This window comes from Xenopus laevis, chromosome 9_10S, assembly GCF_017654675.1.
Source record: "Xenopus laevis strain J_2021 chromosome 9_10S, Xenopus_laevis_v10.1, whole genome shotgun sequence".
In the NCBI taxonomy this organism is placed as follows: domain Eukaryota; kingdom Metazoa; phylum Chordata; class Amphibia; order Anura; family Pipidae; genus Xenopus; species Xenopus laevis.
The window spans coordinates 111754464-111779578 of record NC_054388.1 but is presented as its reverse complement, the minus strand read 5'-3'; the positions used below and the strand labels follow the sequence as shown (position 1 = coordinate 111779578).

General features: G+C 38.0%; 1 protein-coding gene across 1 annotated transcript in view; it reads right to left on the bottom strand.

Annotated features, from left to right (window-relative positions):
• Nucleotides 1–10541: 10541 nt before the first annotated feature.
• LOC108703284 (serine protease 27) overlaps nt 10542–25115 on the bottom strand; it is a 56824-nt gene continuing 42250 nt past the window's right edge. The window contains exons 3-9 of the mRNA XM_018239401.2: nt 24325–24549; nt 23611–23652; nt 18725–18896; nt 16852–17120; nt 14874–15037; nt 12771–13000; nt 10542–11350 (exon numbers count right to left, since the gene is read on the bottom strand). Of these exons, the coding sequence (XP_018094890.1) occupies nt 11323–11350; nt 12771–13000; nt 14874–15037; nt 16852–17120; nt 18725–18896; nt 23611–23652; nt 24325–24370 (951 nt within the window). The 5' untranslated portion in view covers nt 24371–24549 and the 3' untranslated portion in view covers nt 10542–11322. The remainder of the gene's footprint in view (nt 11351–12770; nt 13001–14873; nt 15038–16851; nt 17121–18724; nt 18897–23610; nt 23653–24324; nt 24550–25115) is intronic.

Here is a 25115-nt window from a genome sequence, read left to right as displayed (position 1 = left end):
GGCCCCATCTAGAATATGCCGTACAGTTTTGGTCTCCATCACTGAAACAGGACATTATTGTATTAGAGAGGGGACAGAGAAGGGCAACTAAGCTGGTAAAAGGTATTGAAAATCTTAGCTATGAGGAAAGACTGGCCAAATTGGGGATGTTCACGCTGGAGAAGAGGCGCTTAAGGGGAGATATGATAACTATGTATAAATATATAAGGGGATCATATAATAATCTCTCTAATGCTTTATTTACCAGTAGGTCTTTCCAGCTGACACGAGGTCACCCATTCCGATTAGAAGAAAAGAGGTTCCAGCTAAATATTGGGAAGGGGTTTGTTACAGTGAGAGCTGTGAAGATGTGGAATTGTCTCCCTGAATCAGTGGTACAGGCTGATACATTAGATAGGTACAAGGAAGGGTCGGATGCTTTATTCACCAGTAGCTCCTCCCAGCAGACAGGAGGGAGCCAATGAGATTAGAGGAGGGAAAGGGGTGTTACAGGGAGAGCTGGGAAGTGAATCAGTGGTACAGGCTGATACATTAGATAGGTACAAGGAAGGGTCGGATGCTTTATTCACCAGTAGCTCCTCCCAGCAGACAGGAGGGATCCAATGAGATTAGAGTAGGGAAAGGGGTGTTACAGGGAGAGCTGGGAAGTGAATCAGGGGTACAGGCTGATACATTAGATAGGTACAAGAAGGGGTTGGATGGTGTTTAGCAAGTGAGGGAATACAGGGTTTACAGCTAAACGAAACCACATTTTACTCACCAAAAACGTAATTATAAATGCAAGAGAATTCTCCAATGAGAATTCTACTGAACAAAAATTTCATTATAAATGCAAAAGAACTGACCAATGAGAATGCTGATTCCCAGCACTATGTCAGGCATCTTGTTGTTATCTTACATATAGAGGTAATTATGTCATTTATTTCTTCATAATATGACACTGGAACCAGACTTGGGATAAAGGACAAATGTGTCTAGAATACAGGTATGGGATCCAGAATCCTAAGGACCTAGGGTTTTCTGGATAATGGATCTTTTCGTAATTTGGATCTTCATACCTTAAGTCTACTATAAAATCATAGAAACATTAAATAAAGCCAATAGGCTGGTTTTGCCTCCAATAAGGATTAATTATATCTTAGTTGGGATCAAGTACAAGTTACTGTTTTACTATTAAAGAGAAAAGGCAGTAATTTTCAAAAAATTTAATTATTTGATTACAATCGAGTCTATGGGAAATGGCATTTCTATAATTCAGAGCTTTCTGGATAATGGAACCCATACCTGTGCATATATTCTGAGCATTTTGGTCCCAAAACTGCCCTTTAAGGCTACTAAAACAAATGAAAATATTTAAAGGTTTATTTTGCAATCACTGGGGATTTACACTAGCTTAAGATGCCCATACATTGGCCAATATGTACAGCAGCATGTATTTTATTGAGCATTTAGAGCTCCTATGTATTTTAAGTATTTTAACAGAAAACCTGGAAAATGAAAAAAATAAGAAAAACAGAAAATGGATCAGAAGTTAAAAATAAATGAATGTACAGTATATATAACTTAGCAGAATAGATATGAGTGACACCCAGTTCAGTGCCCCAAGTGCTGCCCCAGGTGTTGACCCTACTCATCCACTAGAGGCAGCAGCAACGAATGACAGAATCCAGTCCACATAGTCAGGGAAGGAAGTGTAAACTCGGGGATCTTTTCCACACCCAATTCCAAAAATGATCCAACAGACCAAGTAGCACCTTTCATTTTCATAACAAACCAGATGCCCGTCCAACTAAAAGTACAGAGACTGAAAGCCAGGCTAATAAAGAGGATCTCATGGTTGTGAAGAACACTTACCCTGGTGCGACGGGGACGCCCGCCGCTCCTCTTGCCGGCTTTCCCCCTAGTGCGCGCGCCGCACGCATTATCGCTATTTAAAGGCGCATACGTCAGCGCGCAATGGCGCCAAATTCAAAATATTTAAAGGGGCATTTGTTGTTTTATGGTTGCCCGTGATAGGTTTGTTCCTGGTGCCTTGTACTTTGTGCTGTTAAGCTTCTAGTCTGTTTGTTTCCTGTGTTTGACCCTGCCTGGCTGTTTTACTACTCTGATCTCTGGAACCCGACCCTTGCTTGTTATTTGACTCCGATTCTGCCTCATCCCATCTGATTGATCTCCCGGTTTTGACCCTTGCCTGCCTGACCTCGCTTTGAACGCTGCCTGCCCAGACCCGGCCTAAATTGTTTACTCTGACTTTCTGCCTGCCTCGACCCAGCCTGATCTGACTATTCTACTCCTTCACGCCTTGCACTACGACCTTCTGTCCAAAGACTTTGCTCTACAATCGTGCCCCTCTGCCTATCCAGAACTCCCATCTTGCACCTCTCATTTAAATCCAGGTGGCATCCAAGTAAGCCGAGGGCTCCACTCGAGGCCCAAAGGCGGTCACACTACTGGTGAAGCACGAGCCGAGACCAGGGTGCCTGGTGTTTGTTCTGGTGTTGGGTGCCGACCGTGACAATGGTGCTCTTCAAGCCATCTTCATAAAAGATAATGTTTCTGTTCTGTTCTTAATAGCTGCAGTCTTATCCTTTAAATGTTTCTTCTGCTTTGCTTCTGCACTGCAGATTTCTTTTATTCCCATTTTGTGGCATAATGGACTGTTCACACTTGGGCAGATAAAACATCAGAACAGATACTGATTTATCATCTGATCCCAAAAAGACAAGAGAAGCCTCTCACACATTTTCCACATCCAATATTTTTTTTTTTCAACTATGATAAATCAGATATTTAGTTTGGGAGCACTGATAATACAAAAATATATCCCTAACTTGTCCCACCTTAAAGGGATACTGTCATGGGAAAAAAATTTTTTTCAAAATGAATCAGTTAATAGTGCTGCTCCAGCAGAATTCTGCACTGAAATCCATTTCTCAAAAGAGGAAACAGATTTTTTTATATTCAATCTGACATGGGGCTAGACATATTGGCAATTTCCCAGCTGCCCCCAGTCATGTGACTTGTGCCTGCACTTTAGGAGAGAAATGCTTTTGGATCAGCTGGATCAGCACTATTAACTGATGTGTTTTTTAAAAAAACATGTTTTCTGATGACAGGATCCCTTTAATTCAATACCAATCTGGGATGAGCTGTACAGGGAAAGCAAAAATAAGAAGCAAGATGATTTTCTGAGATTCAGTGGGTGCTTTAAGTGCAGGCATAATCGCTGCATTACATGCAAGTACTCATGCAAGTACTCATGCAAGTACATGCAAGTACTCAAGACCAAGACCTCAAAAGAATTTAGTTCAACTGTGACCAAAAATGCATATAAGATTAAACAATATATCAACTGTTGTAGTAAAGGAATTATTTACCTTATCACACGCACTAAATGTGGTAAACAATATGTGGGCTGTACCTCTAGATCACTTAAAGAACGTATCAGAGAACACATTAATCAAGTGAGCAATACCAAATTAAGCAACAAAACCAATGTCACTGGACACTTTAATGAATGCAATGGTAGTAAATTACAGTACTTCTCTATACAGGGGATAGAACAAATTAAGACAGGCATTAGAGAAGGAGATCTCTTAATGAAACTATAAAAAAGGGAGGTTTATTGGATTTTCCATTTACAAACCAGGTTGCCACTCGGATTGAATTATGTTTTTGATATAACTTGCTATATTTAACTATATTTATATTAAAAAAAAATTATATTGTGTAAATTATATGTATTTAAAACTAGGGATGTACCGAATCCACTATTTTGGATTCAGCCGAACCCCCGAATTCTTCACGACGGATTCGGCCAAATACTGAAACAAATCCGAATCCTAATTTGCATATGCAAATTAGGGGTGGGAAGGGGAAAACATTTTTTACTTCCTTGTTTTGTGACAAAAAGTCACGTAATTTCCCTCCCCGCCCCTAATTTGCATATGCAAATTAGGATTCAGATTCAGTTTGGCCGGACAGAAGGATTTGGCCGAATCCTGCTAAAAAAAGGCCAAATCCTGGCCGAATCCCGAACCGAATCCTGGATTCGGTGCATCCCTATTTAAAACACCCCGTAACATTATTTAACACATAGATCATTTAAAGATTACCAAAGCCATTAGCCCTGTGTATAATATATGGCATGTGTAAGATTGTGATTGGTTTTATTGTGGCGAGGGACTATGAGAGCTAGTATTTAAGGAATAAAAAGGAACGGACTTGTCAGACACTGCCTATGACTACGTGTTAGGTAAGCATGAAACGCAATAGGCGCTATAAGGGGATTCTTTAATGTTTTTTAATAAACTGATGCAATAAACTAAACTTTTTTAATTACAAGCATGCTCTGTAAAATTATTTAAGTATATATGGTTGTACCTCTGTTTGGTCACTAGAGGATTCCAGCGTGCTACCATAATGTTCACTAGACTCTACTCCCACGTTTATGAATACACTTCCTGAACTTAAGAAGTGACTTTTATACTCACACCCAACCTGCCCTCGATGGTAACATTAGTGATGATGTCAGAGGGTTCACAAGCAAATGAGATAGGTTGACCAAGATGCACTGTGTTGTGGCATGAACTGAAAAATCCTCAGCGTTATCAATAAATAAAATAGATAATCTTAAAGACTTTAGCTTAACTTTTTAAGTCAACAACCAAAGGACACAAACTTACCTGAGAATGAGCTTTGCTACAATTTGACCACACTAAGGAAACATTAACTCTTATTGATAAAGAGGAATAATTATTCTCCATACTATCACTCATCGTGCAGGAGTCTCTTCCTCTATGGATGTCCTTTGCACATATCATGTCATCTGCAACGAGAATTTAATTTTTCTCTAGGCTGTAAAAAGTCCTGTAATGATATAAACGTATCAAGCATAATTCAGCCTCTTGTAGAATGAGACGCCTCGGCTTGGTACCTGTGAGAGGAAAATGTCCCATTAGAGAATAAGCCATTAGAGAACCTGAAACATATTTAGAAAGAGCATTTTGATACACATGAAATATATATATGACCCCCCCTCATTTACCATTAAAATGTGTGTGTGATGCAGCTGCCAAAAGATGCAACCGAACTCTATTGAATTTGACCTTACAATGTGTGCTAAGTGTACCTCCGGCCACTAGAGGGCTTCAGTATTAAATGTCTCAGTTTTCTGCACTCAGTCCTTAAAGCCTTACCTCCATATGAAATAAAAGTACGGTTGACACCTAACTCCAGGTGGGGTGATGACATTGGGGGGTCCAGGCAGGTTTGTGATGTTGGGTCTCAGAGAATCTTGCCTGGTTTTTGTAATTTTGGAAAACCAGTAAGTTTTGACCTAGACGGTCCTCCCGAATACTGGGCTGTCCGGGTCAAAAACTGACAGGTAGCAACCCTAAATAAAAAGAGCTCAAAGTTCACTATGGGTTACTGCTCCTGGGCAAACTTAGTGCCCTGTATTACATAACCCCCTTAATATCTTATACATATGTGTGAGTTCTGGAATAACACACATATGAGGGACGTAATAAAAGTTAAAAAGAGCAAAATAATTAACACAAAGAAGAATAAAAAGTCTAATTTCGCAATGTAATACTCTTCCATTAATTGTTATTACATTGCAAATTTTAATTGCGCATTGCCCAAACATTGGAGAAAACAAATGGGCACAATGGGCACAAACTATAAAATTCGCAAACCTTCCATTGTCGGAAGTGGTCGCTAAACAGTTTCCTGGATTTGCAAAAGATATCTTAAATTCTCACAAAGCCAAATTTGTTCGCACAAAGGCATAACTTTTTTGCATTGAGAATATTTTTTCTGTTACCAACTTTTATTACATTCCCCCAATAAAGCTTGTTAAAAAAAAAAACAACAGGAATAATAGGAATAATAATTATCAAAATGTATGAAATGGCACCTACAGTATCATACCCATCAGCACTTGGGATGTGCACAGTGCTACGCAATATGTTGGCGCTATATAAATACATGTTAATAAAAAAATGTGGGCAAATAAAAGTATGTTTTCAAGAATTTTTTCCTTTCTGAGGGTGGCCATGTTGGGGCATACTCATCTCATACACATAATGATCAAGGTTCCGAGTTCACTCAATTTTCACATGTGTGTAATCACTTGCTGTCATGGGCATATTTTGAAGGCAAATATTATCCATCATTCATATCAATCCCTGACTAGAGGAGCTTACAATCTAAGTTTGGAATCTTGCTGGGTAGTCTACTTACAAAGTGCAATTAATACTTTTTAAACATGCCATTGATTTGGTGGCTTTAAGATATCACTTAATCTTCCTAAAGCACTAAATTTGAATCTTTAGGTGGTGTCTAAAAAGCTTGTAGGACTTTGCTTCTAGGAGGAACAGAAGAATGAAAATGAACATGGACAGTTGGACTCAATGTCTCCCCAGCCAGTCACCATACAACTGTGCCCAGGCAGAAATTCTTTAGGAGATGTAGGTAGACAGGCTGGAAGGATGAAGTTTGTGAAGAGAACATGCCATGAAAGCTCAAGAAGGGCAATGTCAAAAGGTAAATCTGTCTCATTGTAGAGATGATGTTTAATGATTCTTTTCACTGGAACAAATAAAGACTATTTATAAGAGGGCGATACTTGTTATGATCACTATGCAAAAATAACAGATCTCCCATTGAATTTCTGCAAATGTCTAAACATTACATGAGTCTACTGTGAGATTTCAGCAGAATATAATGAATTCCTTGATGTAATGAATTCAAAAGTGACTCCCCTCCTTATATGACGTTATACATAAAGGGCTTGTCTGACCGTAAGTACCCACTAAGTTCCTTGAAATGAAGTCCCACAAAGGACACCAACTCACTCACATATAGGGTTTTATATAACATAGTAGAACCACCCTAAACTCACCCACTATTGTTTACTTAATCCCTTGCCAGGGATTATCTGTACTAATAAATCAAGTCAACAGGACTTGCTGTGTTTTTTCCAGTTGACTTGACTTATTACTACAGATATACCATGACCTGGATGAATGAGAATCTTCACAAATATATTGCCAGGGATTCTTCCCCTTCTTTATACCCTGTCCTCTGAGAATATGGCTGCTGACCTTTTGCTACTTATCTGTTATCTACTGTGTATCCTGTGCTTGAATGGCTGCCCCCATGGCTACACAGCAGCTTGTTTATATAAACTATAGTAGTACTTATCTGTTATCTACTGTGTATCCTGTGCTTGAATGGCTGCCCCCATGGCTACACAGCAGCTTGTTTATATAAACTATAGTAGTACTTATCTGTTATCTACTGTGTATCCTGTGCTTGAATGGCTGCCCCCATGACTACACAGCAGCTTGTTTATATAAACTATAGTAGTACTTATCTGTTATCTACTGTGTATCCTGTGCTTGAATGGCTGCCCCATGGCTACACAGCAGCTTGTTTATATAAACTATAGTAGTACTTATCTGTTATCTACTGTGTATCCTGTGCTTGAATGGCTGCCCCCATGACTACACAGCAACTTGTTTATATAAACTATAGTAGTACTTATCTGTTATCTACTGTGTATCCTGTGCTTGAATGGCTGCCCCCATGGCTACACAGTAGCTTGTTTATATAAACTATAGTAGTACTTATCTGTTATCTACTGTGTACCCTATGCTTGAATGGCTGCCCCATGGCTACACAGCAGCTTGTTTATATAAACTATAGTAGTACTTATCTGTTATCTTCTGTGTATCCTGTGCTTGAATGGCTGCCCTCATGGCTACACAGCAGCTCTTGTATATACACTATAGTAGTACTTATCTGTTATCTACTGTGTATCCTGTGCTTGAATGGCTGCCCCCATGGCTACACAGCAGCTTGTTTATATTATACTTATCTGTTATCTGTTATCTACTGTGTATCCTGTGCTTGAATGGCTGCCCCCATGGCTACACAGCAGCTTGTTTATATAAACTATAGTAGTACTTATCTGTTATCTACTGTGTATCCTGTGCTTGAATGGCTGCCCCCATGGCTACACAGCAGCTTGTTTATATAAACTATAGTAGTACTTATCTATTATCTACTGTGTATCCTGTGCTTGAATGGCTGCCCCCATGGCTACACAGTAGCTTGTTTATATAAACTATAGTAGTACTTATCTGTTATCTACTGTGTACCCTATGCTTGAATGGCTGCCCCCATGACTACACAGCAGCTTGTTTATATAAACTATAGTAGTACTTATCTGTTATCTACTGTGTATCCTGTGCTTGAATGGCTGCCCCATGGCTACACAGCAGCTTGTTTATATAAACTATAGTAGTACTTATCTGTTATCTACTGTGTATCCTGTGCTTGAATGGCTGCCCCCATGACTACACAGCAACTTGTTTATATAAACTATAGTAGTACTTATCTGTTATCTACTGTGTATCCTGTGCTTGAATGGCTGCCCCCATGGCTACACAGTAGCTTGTTTATATAAACTATAGTAGTACTTATCTGTTATCTACTGTGTACCCTATGCTTGAATGGCTGCCCCCATGACTACACAGCAGCTTGTTTATATAAACTATAGTAGTACTTATCTGTTATCTACTGTGTATCCTGTGCTTGAATGGCTGCCCCATGGCTACACAGCAGCTTGTTTATATAAACTATAGTAGTACTTATCTGTTATCTTCTGTGTATCCTGTGCTTGAATGGCTGCCCCCATGACTACACAGCAGCTTGTTTATATAAACTATAGTAGTACTTATCTGTTATCTACTGTGTATCCTGTGTTCGAATGGCTGTCCCCATGGCTACACAACAGCTTGTTTATATAAACTATAGTAGTACTTATCTGTTATCTACTGTGTATCCTGTGCTTGAATGGCTGCCCCCATGGCTACACAGCAGCTTGTTTATATAAACTATATTAGTACTTATCTGTTATCTACTGTGTATCCTGTGCTTGAATGGCTGCTCCCATGGCTACACAGCAGCTTGTTTATATAAACCATAGTAGTACTTATCTGTTATCTACTGTGTATCCTGTGCTTGAATGGCTGTCCCCATGGCTACACAACAGCTTGTTTATATAAACTATAGTAGTACTTATTTGTTATCTACTGTGTATCCTGTGCTTGAATGGCTGCCCCCATGGCTACACAACAGCTTGTTTATATAAACTATAGTAGTACTTATCTGTTATCTACTGTGTATCCTGTGTTCGAATGGCTGTCCCCATGGCTACACAACAGCTTGTTTATATAAACTATAGTAGTACTTATCTGTTATCTACTGTGTATCCTGTGCTTGAATGGCTGCCCCCATGGCTACACAACAGCTTGTTTATATAAACTATAGTAGTACTTATCTGTTATCTACTGTGTATCCTGTGCTTGAATGGCTGCCCTCATGGCTACACAGCAGCTTGTTTAAATAAACTATAGTAGTACTTATCTGTTATCTACTGTGTATCCTGTGCTTGAATGGCTGTCCCTGTGGCTTTACAGCAGCTTGTTTATATACTGTAAACTATAGTAGTACTTATCTGTTATCTACTGTGTATCCTGTGCTTAAATGGCTGCCCCCATGGCTACACAGCAGCCTATTTATATAAACTATAGTAGTACTTATCTGTTATCTACTGTGTATCCTGTGCTTGAATGGCCGCCCCCATGACTACACAGCAGCTTGTTTATATAAACTATAGTAGTACTTATCTGTTATCTATTGTGTATCCTGTGCTTGAATGGCTGCCCCCATGGCTACACAGCAGCTTGTTTATATAAACTATAGTAGTACTTATCTGTTATCTATTGTGTATCCTGTGCTTGAATGGCTGCCCCCATGGCTACACAGCAGCTTGTTTATATAAACTATAGTAGTACTTATCTGTTATCTACTGTTTATCCTGTGCTTGAATGGCTGCCCCCATGGCTACACAGCAGCTTGTTTATATAAACTATAGTAGTACTTATCTGTTATCTACTGTGTATCCTGTGCTTGAATGGCTGCCCCCATGGCTACACAGCAGCTTGTTTATATAAACTATAGTAGTAATTATCTGTTATCTACTGTGTATCCTGTGCTTGAATGGCTGCCCCCATGGCTACACAGCAGCTTGTTTATATAAACTATAGTAGTACTTATCTATCTACTGTGTATCCTGTGCTTGAATGGCTGCCCCCATGGCTACACAGCAGCTTCTTTATATAAACTATAGTAGTACTTATCTGTTATCTACTGTGTATCCTGTGCTTGAATGGCTGCCCCCATGGCTACACAGCACCTTGTTTATATAAACTATAGTAGTACTTATCTGTTATCTACTGTGTATCCTGTGCTTGAATGGCTGCCCCCATGGCTACACAGCAGCTTATTTATATAAATTATAGTAGAGTTTCTGAAGCAAACACACCAGTTTTACCAGTGCAGAACAGCAGTACATTATATTTTCATTACTTTAAAACACTTTCATTTTTTGGTTTTACTGTTTGTTTAAAATTAATTTCTGGTATCAATACAACCACAGGATATGCAAGTTAAGACGAGTCCTAATATTTATTTGTTGGTATCTTTTATTCCAGTCTGTACAATGAAATTGTTGATATATGTAAAGCTATTTCAGTTAGATATTTATGATTACATTTTACAGACATACAGTAACCAGAATGGTGCTAGATCTATTACACTTGTCTTCTTGTCAAACATATTGGTGATTATTTACTAAAATCTGAAAATTTCTCGTTATTTTTCTTGAAAACACTTTGACCAAACTCCTGTGCACATTTTTACCATATTTATCAATACATTTATTTGAAAAAATCTGATGCAGTTAAAAACTCGATTAAATCGTAAAAAAAAAAAAATATGAATTGTACAGATTTTTTGGGAATTTCGCCCTAAAACCACAAATGATTCGGATTATTGTATGAAACCCAGTGCAGATCATGATATCTTCCAATTGTAAAAGGGACATTGACTTCTACAAGACCTCTGCAGTTTTGAGTTTCAGTACTTTTGTATTCTGACTTTTAGCAGCCTCAGGGCTTAATAAATTACAAAAAATGTGAATTCTATTTTTCCATGAAATGAAAAGTGTTTTTCCCTTTTAAAACTCCTACCAGAAAAAAATCGGACTTTAAAAAAATCCCATTTATGTGGACTTCTGAACTACTGTAGACAATTATTGAATATGTCTGATTTAAAAAAAAAATTGCTCTGGATGATGATGCTCTGTGCCAATGGCAGGCACAAGAAGTGTAAACTCCAGGAAAGTCTTGTCCACAGTCAATTCAAAAACTCAATATCCAAACCAGGCAGCAGAATTCAGGATCAAAACTAAAACAATAAGTTTTGCAGGGTCTCCCTGTTAAAAAATCATAAAAAGAAACTGCACATATTAGATATGTGCACCAAGCAATGTCCTGCTCTAATACACATTGACTTTGCTATTTAATCAAACTGTGTGTCTTTCACAGATAAAGAACTCCACAAAAACATAAATTAAGTTTTTTGAAAAGTAAACATAATTTCAAGCAAGTTTGCAATATACATCATTTAAAAAATAGACAGACTTTTCATTATTTTTAATGGTTTGTAACAGTTCCCTAAGCCTAGCCCATTGCTCTCCTGCTGATCTGTCTGACTACTTTGCTGAGCTGGCTGACTACTGTTACTTTGTATCAGTAGTCAATTCCTCCAATTCCCACAATTCTCTGCACACGTGATTTCAATAAGGAACAGAACATCCCAGTGCAATGCATTGTGGGTTATGTAGTTCCTGCATGCTGTCTGTAAGCTGTGGAGAAGTTGTTACAATGTGTAACATCAGTGTTTAGTCCCTCCTTCCCTGCCAGGATTTCAAATGATGCAGAAAGAGAAGAACTGCTAAACAGCTGGATTTCAGCATAGAAAATGCCATTTATTCAGACTTTTTGAAGAAACAGGTAACTGTGATGGGGATAAGGGGTTTCTGTGTTATGTGAGGTTTTTTATCAAATTTTAGTTTAGAAGTCGGAGTTCCCCTTTAAAGTACAGTAGGACACTGTACATTGCACCTTTTAAACTCATGCACTTCTGCCCAGGGACTTTGGAAATAACCTCCCCTATCTTCTGTTTGGATTTTCAGGCATCTCAGCAACTTGCTCATATTATTCCCATTTTATCAGCCATCATGATTACATTTGTTAGAGTTGTTAAATTGTTCTATTAGTGATGAGCAAATTAATTTGCCAGCCATGGATTCACAGTGAATTTACAAATTTTGCCATGTGCAAATTTATTCACGAAAGTGCGACAAAAATTTGCAACAAAAAAAAAACGCCCGGAAAGAATGCCCATTTACTTTCAATGCATTTGGAGAAAAAAAAGTCACCGTAAGAAAAATCGCCCACTGACTTTAATGTATTTTGAGAAAACGTCACCATAAAAAAAACAACCATTGACTTTATTGTATTCAGAGAAAAAAGTCACCATAAGAAAAAACGCCCATTGACTTAAATTTATTTGGAGAAAAAAAGTCGTCATAAGAAAAAACGTCCATTGACTTAAATGCATTTGGAGCGAGAAAAATTGTCGCACGCGTAAAAATTGTTGCGCATAAAAACGCCCATTGACTTCAATTCGTTTAGCCAAATGAGGCAGTTTCTCAAGTTTTTTTGCAGTTTTGCGAATTTTCCCAGCGAAGCAAAATGGGATGATTTGCTCATCTACTCTCATCACTCATCTATTTCATTAAAAGAGCATGTGAATAAAATAAGCACAAAAGAGATTAGAGGAATACTCACTGGATGAAGTAAATCAAGGCTAAAACCATAAGCCCCGCCCCAGGGGTTGATCCAATCCTTTCTGAGCCACTGGAGTCATCAGAGATAAATGATTGAATCCATTTCATATGGGCAGGGATAGAACTGTAAACTCCAGGAAAGTCTCCTCCACAACCTTCTCCAAAACTTGTTATTCCGACCAAGTACCAGCGATCATTCTCATAACAAATCAGGGGTCCCCCACCATCACCCTTTTAAGCAAACAAAAAGCATTAATAAAAGAGTGTTGACAAACATAGTAATACTATTACAGTGGTACAATGGTATTCATTGTGGAGTGAGAGGTTCATTGCAGACATATTTGGTGCTTTGTTGGCATCATGAGTGAGTTAGGGTTGTGAACTTTGGGTCTCTTTAATAAAACTTTATGTAAAATAAAAAAGATAAATATAGGAAGTCCAAAAACATACTGACTCATCTGTGCGAGCCAAGATGGAGTATAAAGGGGGAAAAGCAATAACATTTGCAAAGAGAACAAATGTGTGAGTAAATATTTGCATGTCACCATGTGATATTCTTCATTAGACTTTTATTGCATTGTGAATCTTAATTGCGAATTGCGAACCTTAAACACCTGCTTGAAGGTGGCGTAAACGTTTGGAGCAAATGTCACGAAAACTTATTCGGTGCTTATCAGGTCACAGCCACTTGGTTAAAGGGATACGGTCATGGGAAAACATGTTTTTTTCAAAACACATCAGTTAATAGTGCTGCTCCAGCAGAATTCTGCACTGAAATCCATTTCTCAAAAGAGCAAACAGATTTTTTTATATTCAATTTTGAAATCTGACATGGGGCTAGACATATTGTCAGTTTCCCAGCTGCCCCAAGTCATGTGACTTGTACTCTGATAAACTTCAATCACTCTTTACTGCTGTACTGCAAGTTGGTATTCAGACACACACATTTTCCAATTCAGCATTCTATAAAGACTGCACGGTTAATTTAATTTTATGGCACAGGGAATCTAACCCACATGAGGAATTTCCAAGCACTCTTGATGCTGCTCACCGTTTAAGGCTAGTGGCCCAGGTGCTTGTTGCCCCGGACCCTGCACTGAAGTTCCACAATTATCCACGTCATATCAGTCTTACCCCGTCCACGTTGTGACCCGGGTGCTGCCGCCCGAGTCCGTCACTAAGGAGACATTTCACAACACCAAAGGTTAAGGTTAAAAGGTATATCTTTATTTTCACATCTGATTGACCATCTAGCGTCTGAGGTCTGACACGTTTCGTGGCTACGCACTTCCTCAGAGACAGACCTCAGAGGATAGATGGTCAATCAGATGTGAAAATAAAGATATACTTTTTAACCATAACCTCAAGAGTGGGTGATTCTTCCAAGATTACATCCCCTTTAAAGGGCACATTAGAGCTCACAGGTTGCAAAGAAGCAGGTATGAGAGCAAGTAGGTATTTGTGCCACCTTTTTGTTTGGTGGAAAATGGGCAAGAGGCAGGGCCAGTGACATCAGGGTTGGCGAGTGACATCAGGGGTGGTCCAGTGACATCGGGGGGCAGACTGGTGACATTAGGGCAGGGCCGGACCATACTGGCATGGTGCCCCAGGCAACTCAGCCAGCCGAGTCGCCCCCTCCACAGAGCGCACGCGTACATGAGCCTGCATGCATACTAAGAGCCACGTCCAGCACACGCCACACTCCCCTTAAATAGGCGCAGTAAAGTCATCACACATGTCATACTTCCCTCATGTAGGTGCGCGCGTGCGCACAAGCTAAAGGTACGTGCCAGGCGCCCCCCAAGCTTTGCGCCCTAGGCACATGCCTACTCTGCCTACCCCTAGTTCCGGCCCTGCATTAGGGCTAATGATGTCAGCGAAAGGCTGATCGCAATGTCATTAAATTCAATGTCCTGTCCGGATATCCTAATTTGGAAATCCAGACAGGCACTTTTCACCCGGTCAGCCCTTCCAAAAACCTGACAGGTGGCAACACTAATTTGTGCTCATACTTGTCTGACCTGGAAGACAGGTGGGGCAAAACACTTTTCAATTTGGAAACAGTCACAATTGGCAATGAGGGGTGATAGGAAATATCACTCACCTGGCAGGAATCTTTTCCTTTATGGATATTCATTGCACATATCATATCATCTGTTATGCCACTGTCACTGTCATTTGATGCCAAAAGATATATTTCCCTACAGTGCTCTAAACCCATCAAACGCACTTCTGCCTCTTGTAGAAGATCAGGGCTTGGCTTGGTACCTGTCAGAGAAAACTGCATTATAAACTGGTATCTTTATGAACTGTATATTTATACACATAATGAGAGCACACTTATACAAGTGCAAAATCCCACATACTATTGTGTTTGCTTTAACACTATTCACAAACATAGTTCAGCCAGCTTTATGTGCAAGGAGCAAAGCTGAGCAGATGCACCGCATTAAAATGCAAACAATTCTCCAATGAGAATCTCAGTTCACCTGTATCAATCTGGCACCATGTTCTTTGTTCTTGCAACTGCAGTTGGCAACTTTAAAGGAGAAATAAACCCTTAAAATGAATATAGTTAAAAATTGCATATTTTATATACAGAACTTATTGCACTAGCCCAATGTTTCAGCTTGTCAATAGCAGCAATGATCCAGGACTTCAAACTTGTCACAGGGGGTCACCATCTTGGAAAGTGTCTGTGACACTCACATGCTCAGTGGGCTCTGATTGGCTGTTGAGAAGCTAAGCTTAGGGGTCATCACTAATTATCCAGCAGAAAATGAGCTTCCCCTGTAATATAAGCTGATGCTACAGGTTTGCTGATTAATAAATTCTGATGCTAATTGCACTGGTTTCTGTGCTGCCATGTAGTAATTATCTGTATTAATTACTAATCAGCCTTATATTGTGACATTTCTATTCTATGTGTACTGTATATTGTGAGTGGCTCCCTAAGCTCAGTAAGTGACAGCAGCACAGAGCATGTGCAGTGAATCAGCAGAAAAGAAGATGGGGAGCTACTGGGGCATCTTTGGAGACACAGATCTTTACTGCTAAAGGGCTGTGGTTGCCTTGGGCTGGTACAGAAGCACAAAACATCATGTACAACATTTCTACCTACTTCTTTAGTTTGGCTTTAGTTCTAGTTTAAAGAATAAGTAAACCTTTAAAATAAGTGAATGTAAAATTGATGAGAGTGTTATTCTAAGCACTTTTATCATTTACATTCATTATTTTTTTTCTTTTTATTCCAAGATATTAAGGGATTCATGTACTGTTAATATGAATGAATTTTGTTACAACAGCACCACCTGCTGGTCAGTTTCCCACCAGTCTGACCACCAAGTAGTCAAGGAAGTTGTCAGGAGACAGAAAGAGGCTGCTCTGATGTTCTTCTGCTTAGGAAATATTTGAGAATGGTTTATAATTATTTATTTTATTTTCCTAAGCATGACAACTTTCTCCTGACAAATTCCATGACTACTTGGTGGTCAGACTGGTGGGAAACTGACCAGCAGGTGCCGCTGTTGTAACAAAATTCATTCATATTAACAGCACATGTATCCCTTAATATCTTGAAATAAAAAATAATTAAATAATGAATGTAAATGACAAAAGTGCTTGGAATAGCACCCTCATCAATTTTACATTTACTTATTTTAAAGGTTTACTTATCCTTTAAGACCAGTTTCCCAGCACTAAACAAGGCTGCCCTTTATCCCCCTGTCTGATTCCAATGTCATATAATGAAGACAAAAATGACATAATTATCTCTTTATGTAAGATAACAGCAAGATGCCTGACATGGTGCTGGGAATCAGCATTCTCATTGGTCAGTTCTTCTGCATTTTAATGATGTTTTTGATCAGCAGAATTTCTTTTTTTTGCTTCTATAACTATGGTTTTCATCAACTTTTATAGAAAACTAGGGGGCTCTGTGGTACAGTGTTATGGGTGGGTTTACATCTCCTTTTATACTCGCTTTGAGGTGGAGTCACTCCCAGAGCTTACTCTGAAGGCTGCAAAACATGATCTAGATTGAATATATTTATGGTGTGTTGTTCCTGACATAAAATACTCACTATTAAACTCAGTGTCTCCCCAGCCAGTCACCATACAACTGTGCCCAGGCAGAAATTCAGTGGGAGATGTTGGTAGACAGGCTGGAAGGATAAAGTCTGTGAAGGGCACATGTCGTGAAAGCTCTAGAAGGGCAATGTCAAAAGTTAAATCTGTCTCATTGTAGAGATGATGTTTAATGATCCTTTTCACTGGAACAGAAACTTCCTCCTTGTGGTTTCCAGTTATTTTATGGGCTCCAAGGATGACAATAACAGAGGAGGCATTTACCCTTAAGAAAAATAGAGACAAGTCAGTTAATGGGGGTTTCTGACTGTGGCACAGAATGATGGATAATTCCTAGAATGTTTGCGTATGTGACATTCTGAACATCAAATGTGATATAATGGTGAAATATTATTAATTCATGTTGCTAAATACTACATTACCTACATATACATAACACTGGGCAAATCCTAACCACTGTTGTAACCCACAGAAACTCATTAGCAATTAAAGGATAATTAAACCTTTAAAATAAGTGAACGTAAAATTGATGAGGGGGCTATTCTAAGCACTTTTGTCATTTACATTCATTATTTTTTTTATTTTTTATTCCAAGATATTAAGGGATGCATGCATACCTGCTCTGATGTTCTTCTGCTTAGGAAAGATTTCTCATTTTATTCCTAAGCAGAAGAACATCAGCCTCTTTCTTTCTCCTGACAACTTCCTTGACTACTTGTTGGTCAGACTGGTGGGAAACTGACCAGCAGGTGGCGATGTTGTAACAAAATTACAAAAGTGCTTAGAATAGCACCCTCTTCAATTTTACATTCACTTATTTCAAAAGTTTACTTATCCTTTAAAGAAGAAGGAAAGCCTTCTTCCACTTGGGGATGCCAAATCTTAGGCACCCCAAGTGATTGTATTGACTTATCTGAAACCCTGGGCCGATGCTCCTATCAGCAGAAAACTACACCAACCCAGGGTTCTTCCAGCAAGCAACCACGGAGCCATCCTCTTTCAGCTTCTTCTTTCTTCTTGCAGCTGTGCATGTGCAGTAGAGCGAAAATCCAAAATTTAACTGAAAATCGGCTATTTCGTTCTACTGAGCATGTGTCTGCCCTGGGAAATTTGAAGAAAGAAAAAGCTGGAAGAGCCTCGCTCCATGGTGCTCACAGATATAACCCCAGGCCGGTGAAGTTTTCTTCTGATAGGACCCGGGGTTTCAGGTAAGTCAATACAATCACTTGGGGGTGCCTAACATTTGGCACCCCCAAGTGGAAGAAGATTTTCCTTCTCCTTTAATATAGATATTGGTATGTGCAGTTTATGTTAATGTATGGAGGCATCCATGTGTGTGGGTATGTGCACTTGATGGACTTTTTTTTCAACCCAAATTACCTATGTAACTATGTAACAATAGAAGGTTTGCTGATCCTGCATAACATCAAGAAATCATCGCTCGCTCCCAAATAAGGCGTTGCTACTCACCTATTATCTTTCTATGGTTATACCTACCAGCCACTGTTTTTCAGCTCTGTGGGGCAGGGCCCTCCTGTTACTTCATATTAGGGGTGCACTGAATCCACTATTTTGGATTTGGCCAAACCCGCGAATCCTTTGTTAAAGATTCGGCCAAATACTGAACCCAATCCAAATCCTAATTTACATATGCAAATTGGGGGTGGGAAGGGAAAATAATTTTTTTACTTCCTTGTTTTGTGACAAAAAGGCATGCGATTTCCCCCCGTGGCCCTATTTTGCACATGCGAATTAGGATTCAGTTCAGCCAGGCAGAAGGATTCAGCCGAATCTGAATCCTGCTGAAAAAGGCTGAATCCCGAACCGGATCCTGGATTTGGTGCATCCCTACTTCATATACATACTGACCTTTCCACACATTTTGCTGCAGTCACAACAAAATTGCTGCTGATGAGGGTTCCACCACATTGTACTTTACCAGGAATCCACAATATCACTTGCCAGGGGTTCTGCCCCTTTTTAGTATTCTGCCCTCCAACAATGCGGCTGTTGACTATCACAGGTTTTCCACAGGCCCTGGCTAGAGGAGACATAAAGGTGCAGTAATTGCCATGAGAACAGCAGCTGGTATAGATCAGTTTAAAAGGAACATATATAAAGGTGGCCAGCTCACCCAAATATGGCTAACAAGTAATTCATTTACGAGCTGAGGACGCCCTCTGTATTTAAAGGGATGACTAATCAGCCATGCAGAGTGTGCTTTTATAATATATATATCTAGTGATGGGCGAATTTTCTGGCGAAAAATTCTCGAAACCCGCGAATTTTTTTAAGTGTTTCGCGCATTTATTCGCTGGCGGCGAACCGCGCAAATTTGACGCAAATTCTATATATATCTGGTTATAGACAAGTGAGGTGGTAAGCCTAAACACTAGTGATGGGCGAATTTATTCGCCAGGCGCGAATTCGTGGCGAATTTGCGTGATTCGCGTCCAGCGAATAAATTCGCGAAACGCCCGCGAAAATTCGCGAGAAAAATTCGCTGGCGTCAAAATTTTTTTTTTCGAAAAACGGACGTTGGTGTCAAAAACGGGCGCCGGCGTCGAAAAAAACGGGTGCCGGCGTCAAAAACGGGTGCCGGCGTCAAAAACGAGAAGCCGGCGCCGTTTCGCAAATTTTTCGGCGAAGCGAAATGGCGCAAATTCGCCCATCACTACTAAACACATTCAGAATACATATACAGACACACATGTCCAAGAAATACAGGAACGCACCCAAAAATATGCGTACAAATTCTAAAGGAATACAAAAATACTGACCTATTACTGTTCATTGCTAGAACTGTTAAAATGCAAAATGAACAAATAATCATGGTCCAGGATATTGACACTATTAGTCTTTATAGTATAAAAAAAAAAAGGTAATTATAAAAGTCACACTTGAGCAAAGAGAACAGTAGAAATATCTACAAACTACATGTCTTGTAAACAAACATGGCCCACATTTGATAAAGCTCTATTGGGATTATGTAATAAAAGGCACTAAGTTTGCCCAGGGGCAGTAACCCATAGCAACCAATCAGCAGGTAGAATTTACTGGTCACCTGTTTAAATGCAAACATCTTATTGGTTGCTATGGATTACTTCTCCTGGGCAAATTTAGTGCCTTTTATTACATATGGGGCATATTTGCTCATTTTGTAAGGGAGAATTTTGTCATTTATGGAAAATGCAGAAATATTGACCAATTCACTAAGAAATTGAATAGCTTTAATTTGCCCATAATTCAGAGCCAATATTGTATAAGTATCACTTTGCTCCTTGACCCACCCTCAGTGGTTGTTGCCACAGATCTTTGACCCCTACTAGAGTCTATGTCTCCATGCGCGTGTCACTTAGTTACACAGGTGATGTAATAGAAGTATTGAGCAGAGAAGATTAATGGCATTACATTTCCATTCGCAGCACCACTATTTTGCACTTTGGGTATGTTTTGTGAATCACACAATGTGGGAATTCATGAATGTGGACTTAGCCCAAAACTGAATCAAAGTTAATTTTTACAACAGGAAATCATATAACACCAATGGGCCAATTGTTTTTGCTTGTGATTGTCCAAAAAACTAACATTTTTCAAAGGTTTTATAGATATTTGTATTTATTTTGTATAGTTTATTCCATAATTTTATATTGTCTTTTAATAACTTTCATGGCATGTGTGGTTTTAGGGAAATTGATGTTAACCATTTAAGTGCCATAGATAGTATGTTATTTCCATGCTTATATTGCATTATGGGTGATTTTGGTGCATTTTTAGTCATTTTTTGCATTTTTAACGATTTTATTGCATCTTTAGGTCTGCATTTTGTCTGCTAGGCCTGCTAAAATATGCAAACTTTGATTCTGTCTGCAGATTACACTAGGCAAAAAAAAAGCATTAATTTTAGTAGTTTTATTTGATTTTAGTGATTTTATTGCATTCTGCATTGTTCTGTGTTACTTGACTTTACACTTGGATTTTTTGTCTCGTATTTATTGTTTTGGATGCCGCTGCATGCCATATAGTTTGGTAAATCTATGCATGTTGGGCATTAAACTGTTAAGTAGACCCCATGCGTTCAAACCTGTTGTTTTATGATGGTACGTTACAAAATGTGGGGCATATAATGGGGTAAAATACAAGCTTTATGACAATTTATTATTTATGATGATAAATTAAAAAAGAAAAACACTACTTTTAGCATAGCTCTGCAGTTTGGTAGTTTGCAGTAGAAATATCTATTTACCCATTTTACTTTTCTAGAATGTGTAGTTTCACAAACAATATGGTTTTCTAGGGTCTCTATATTGTTAGGGGTTCTTATGGCACATAATGCGCATACAGATGCTTATATTGCAGCAGCCAGAGTGTCAGATGTGAAAATTCACATGCACTATTTTTGTTTGGGTGCTTCTGTGTGCCACATAGTTTGCATATTGGACATCAAAGTGTTCAGTAGACTTCTGGCATGCATATTTGGGAAGTTTCATGGTGGTACCTTAATGTACATTTAGCATGGCCTTACAGTTAGTTTGCCTTAGAAAGGCATATTTACCCATTTTGTATTCACCAGAATGTGTACTTACTGAAAATATAGGGGGTCTTACGGAACATAATACTCATACTGGGTGCTTATATTGCAGCATCAGAAGTGAAAATTCATATGCACTATTTTCATTTGGGGGTCTCTGTGTGCCACATAGTCTGGTAAATCTATGCATATTTGGCATCAAGGTGTTCAGTGTTCAGTAGACCCCTGGCATACTTATTTAGTATGGTCCCTTACAAGATGGGGTATATAATGGGGTAAAGTGCAAGCTTTGATTTTCAGAAATTTCATAAAAAAGCTATGTTTATAATGACCTTGCGGTTTGGTAGTTTGCTGTAGAAAGGCATATTTACCCATTTTGTATTCATCAGAATGTGTACTTTTGGAAAATATATAGTTTTCTGGGGTTGACTTACTAATTTGCCGCTTTTACCCCACATAAATCAGGCAGTATTTTTTTTTTTTGGTAGTAGAAATTTATGCTATGAAATGTGTATGGACTAACTCCATTTTGGGGTCACTAAGTGCAAGATATTTTGGTAATCCTATGCACAGGGGCCATCAAACTGTTCAGTGGACCAGTGGCATTCATATATAGTTACCTATTTTGGATTGTCTGAATATGTACCTAATGCTATGTGGGAGATGAGATGCCAGAAACTGGAAGCTTTGAGGCGATTTTCAGGTATTTCATCAAAACTGACAATTTTGGGAAAGCATTGCGACTCAGTAGTTTGAAGTAGAAAGACATGGTAACCCATTTTGGCTTTGTCTGAATATGTACTTAAAAATATATGGTTTTAGGGGGAGCAATGTATTTTTTGTGTTTTTACCATCTAAAAAATGCAGTAAATATGTTGATTTTTCAGTAGCTGAAGTGACCTCAAGGGACAATCTGCATGCGCTAACTTTATTTTCGGGTGTCTTACTTTGGTAATCCTATGCACAATGGGCATCAAACTGTTCAGTGGACCTCTGGCAATCATATTTAGGATATTTTTTCATGATCCCTTATGCTTGGTGGGAGATACAAACTTGCAAAATGAAACTTTTGAGGTGATTTTTCAGAATTTTCATGAATTTTTTATAAAAACTACTAAGTTCAGAAAAGCTTTGATGCTTGGTACTTTTGAGTAGAAAGGCATGGCTGTCCATTTTGGATTCGGCAGAATGTTTATAATGTAATATAATATATATGGTGTTATATGGTTTATATGGTAATATATGGTTTTCTGGGGTAAACCTACTGTTCCATGATTTTAGGCTTTGGAATCTAAAGCCATATTCTACTGTAGTGGTTTGAAAATCAGTTAATTTACAGCTGGGAGTTTTGATCTACATAAGTCAGAAATCTCCATAAAACTATAGATATCTGGTATTGGCATGTTCAAGAGACATAAGGCTTTACAAATGATTTGAAATTTTGTGCATAAAATAAAATATTTTTTCTTGTATAAATCTTTATATCATGAAAAAAATAGCATTTTTAATTTTTTCTGGTATTAAGAGCTCTAAATCTTGCTCCAGAAGGGAAAATACAAAAAAACTGAACCTGAAAAAAATGATGTATAATTTTCTAAGTTAAACTATCAATTCCCCCCCCCCCCCACCCAGGAAATGCCCCTAAAGTGAGAGACCACAAAATGTTCAGAAAACGTCTGGAAATTCTGCTGGCACTTACTGGGTTAATCATGATTTAAAAAAAACTCTAATATCATCAAAACTTGACCTTTAATAAATGGGCCTCCCTGTCAGGCCCAGTGGCTCAGAAAGGAGGAAGTAGGGGCCAAGGTGGAACCTTATAGCAGAAAAGTCCTAATTCTAATCATAGTCCTAACTCGCATAAATTTCTAATTTATGGGAGTTTCTAAAAACTCACATTAACTCCCATAAAGTCAAAATTCGGAAAAAAAATTACCAATTGAAATTTATTTAAAAAAAACTTTTTTTAAAAAAAACGGTTGAATAGGATCGAGCTGAAAACTCAAATTGAATTTGAATAGATTTTTCTAAAAATTTTTAAACTCAAATCAAATTTGGACTATTCCTTAGTCGAATTACACTAAAATAAACTCAAAATTCTAATTTTCAACTCGACCCTTGATTAATCTGCCCCCAGATTTAACATCACCATTGTAGCTACAAAGCCATTCACACAATGTTTTATGTGAGAAGCAAAAAGTAATTAATTTCCTACTATACTTACTTGGCTCATTGGAGTTTTCATCTTGAGCAAATCCATAGATCCCTAAAAAAAACAATAATAAGCAGTAGTTTATCTAATTTAAAAATAATTTGATAATATTAGGTCGAGTATGTACCCAGAGTATGTTTTTACAAATTTGACAGTTTAAGAAAATTCAAATAATAAAATACACCTTTAATGTTGAAAATACACCTTCCACTGATTTCTTTAAAAGCTTTTAGTTTGTTTTAGTTTAGGTAGGTTTAGTTTAGGTTTTAGAAATGTTTTCATTTTAATTTTTTTGATTGATAAATATTGCTAATTAGTTTTTTTTTTTCACATGGAAAAAAATGAATTTGAATAAATTTGTCCCAAAATTTGAGTGTAATTGTAATGCAATAAAAGTATTCCTGAAAACCATATTCAAAGATTTTGTGACCTTTGTATACTGATCTTCCAATTCAGGACGGCATAACAAGTAAATTCAATAACAAATTCAGTGATATCTATGGATTACAATGTTTATAATTATTATTAATACAAACATTAATATTTATACACAGTTACTGTTGTTGGCTTGTTGTTAAGAAATAAATGTGTTTGGATTTATAAATAAAGGAAAGCGTGAATGCTATCATTTATTTATGAACATAGGTCTACAGTTAGCATTGTGTGGCACTATTAGTGATGTACTATATCCCAGGCATAGGCTTTATGTGTTATAATGACACTTACCCAAGTTCAGCAGGAGCAGAGTTCTTATTAAATGGAACCAGTTCATGATTCTTTCCTTTCCTGTGGCCACTAAGTACCGAGACTGGCTGTGTATCTACTTTATACTGTAGGAGGGTCACCAAACCAGTTTGTTAATTAATTTTTATTAATCAGATGTAAAGCACTCCCGTCTCTCCAGTTACCAATATTCTGATTTCACTTTCACTTCACTTCACTAAAGACAAACTGGAAATTGAGATTCAATCGTTATGCACTTTAATAGAAATAATATACTAGCAGTTAGGCAGGTTATATATAGACTTAAAAGGTTGGACAATCTAACTTATTATGTTACTATGTCAATAAAATTGTGAGTTAGGGGGTTATTTACTAAAAAAAACTAATTTATTTCATATATTATTAAGAAAAACCACAACCAAACTCCTATGCCCGATTTTAGCTTTTTTATTAATAAAATAAACTCGGATCACAGAAAAACTCAACAATAGAGCAAAAACCTGAATTGCTTGCATTTTTCTGGCTTTTTCCTGAATTGCTCTAATTTTTCAGGCTTTTTTTTTTTACCTGAAAACCCCAAAGTTGGAAAAAGTTTGATTTTCTGACAAAAACCTCCAAAGACCCAGATAACTTAAATTTGAGATACTGTAGTAGGTGCCTCTCCCATTGACTTATACAGAACCTCGACAGGTCTGAGATGGAGGATTTTCAGATTTGGGCTTTTTGCAACATTGGGGTATGAATTCAAAGTGTTTTTCCACTAAAAAATTGAATTTTTTAAAGTTTTTACCAGT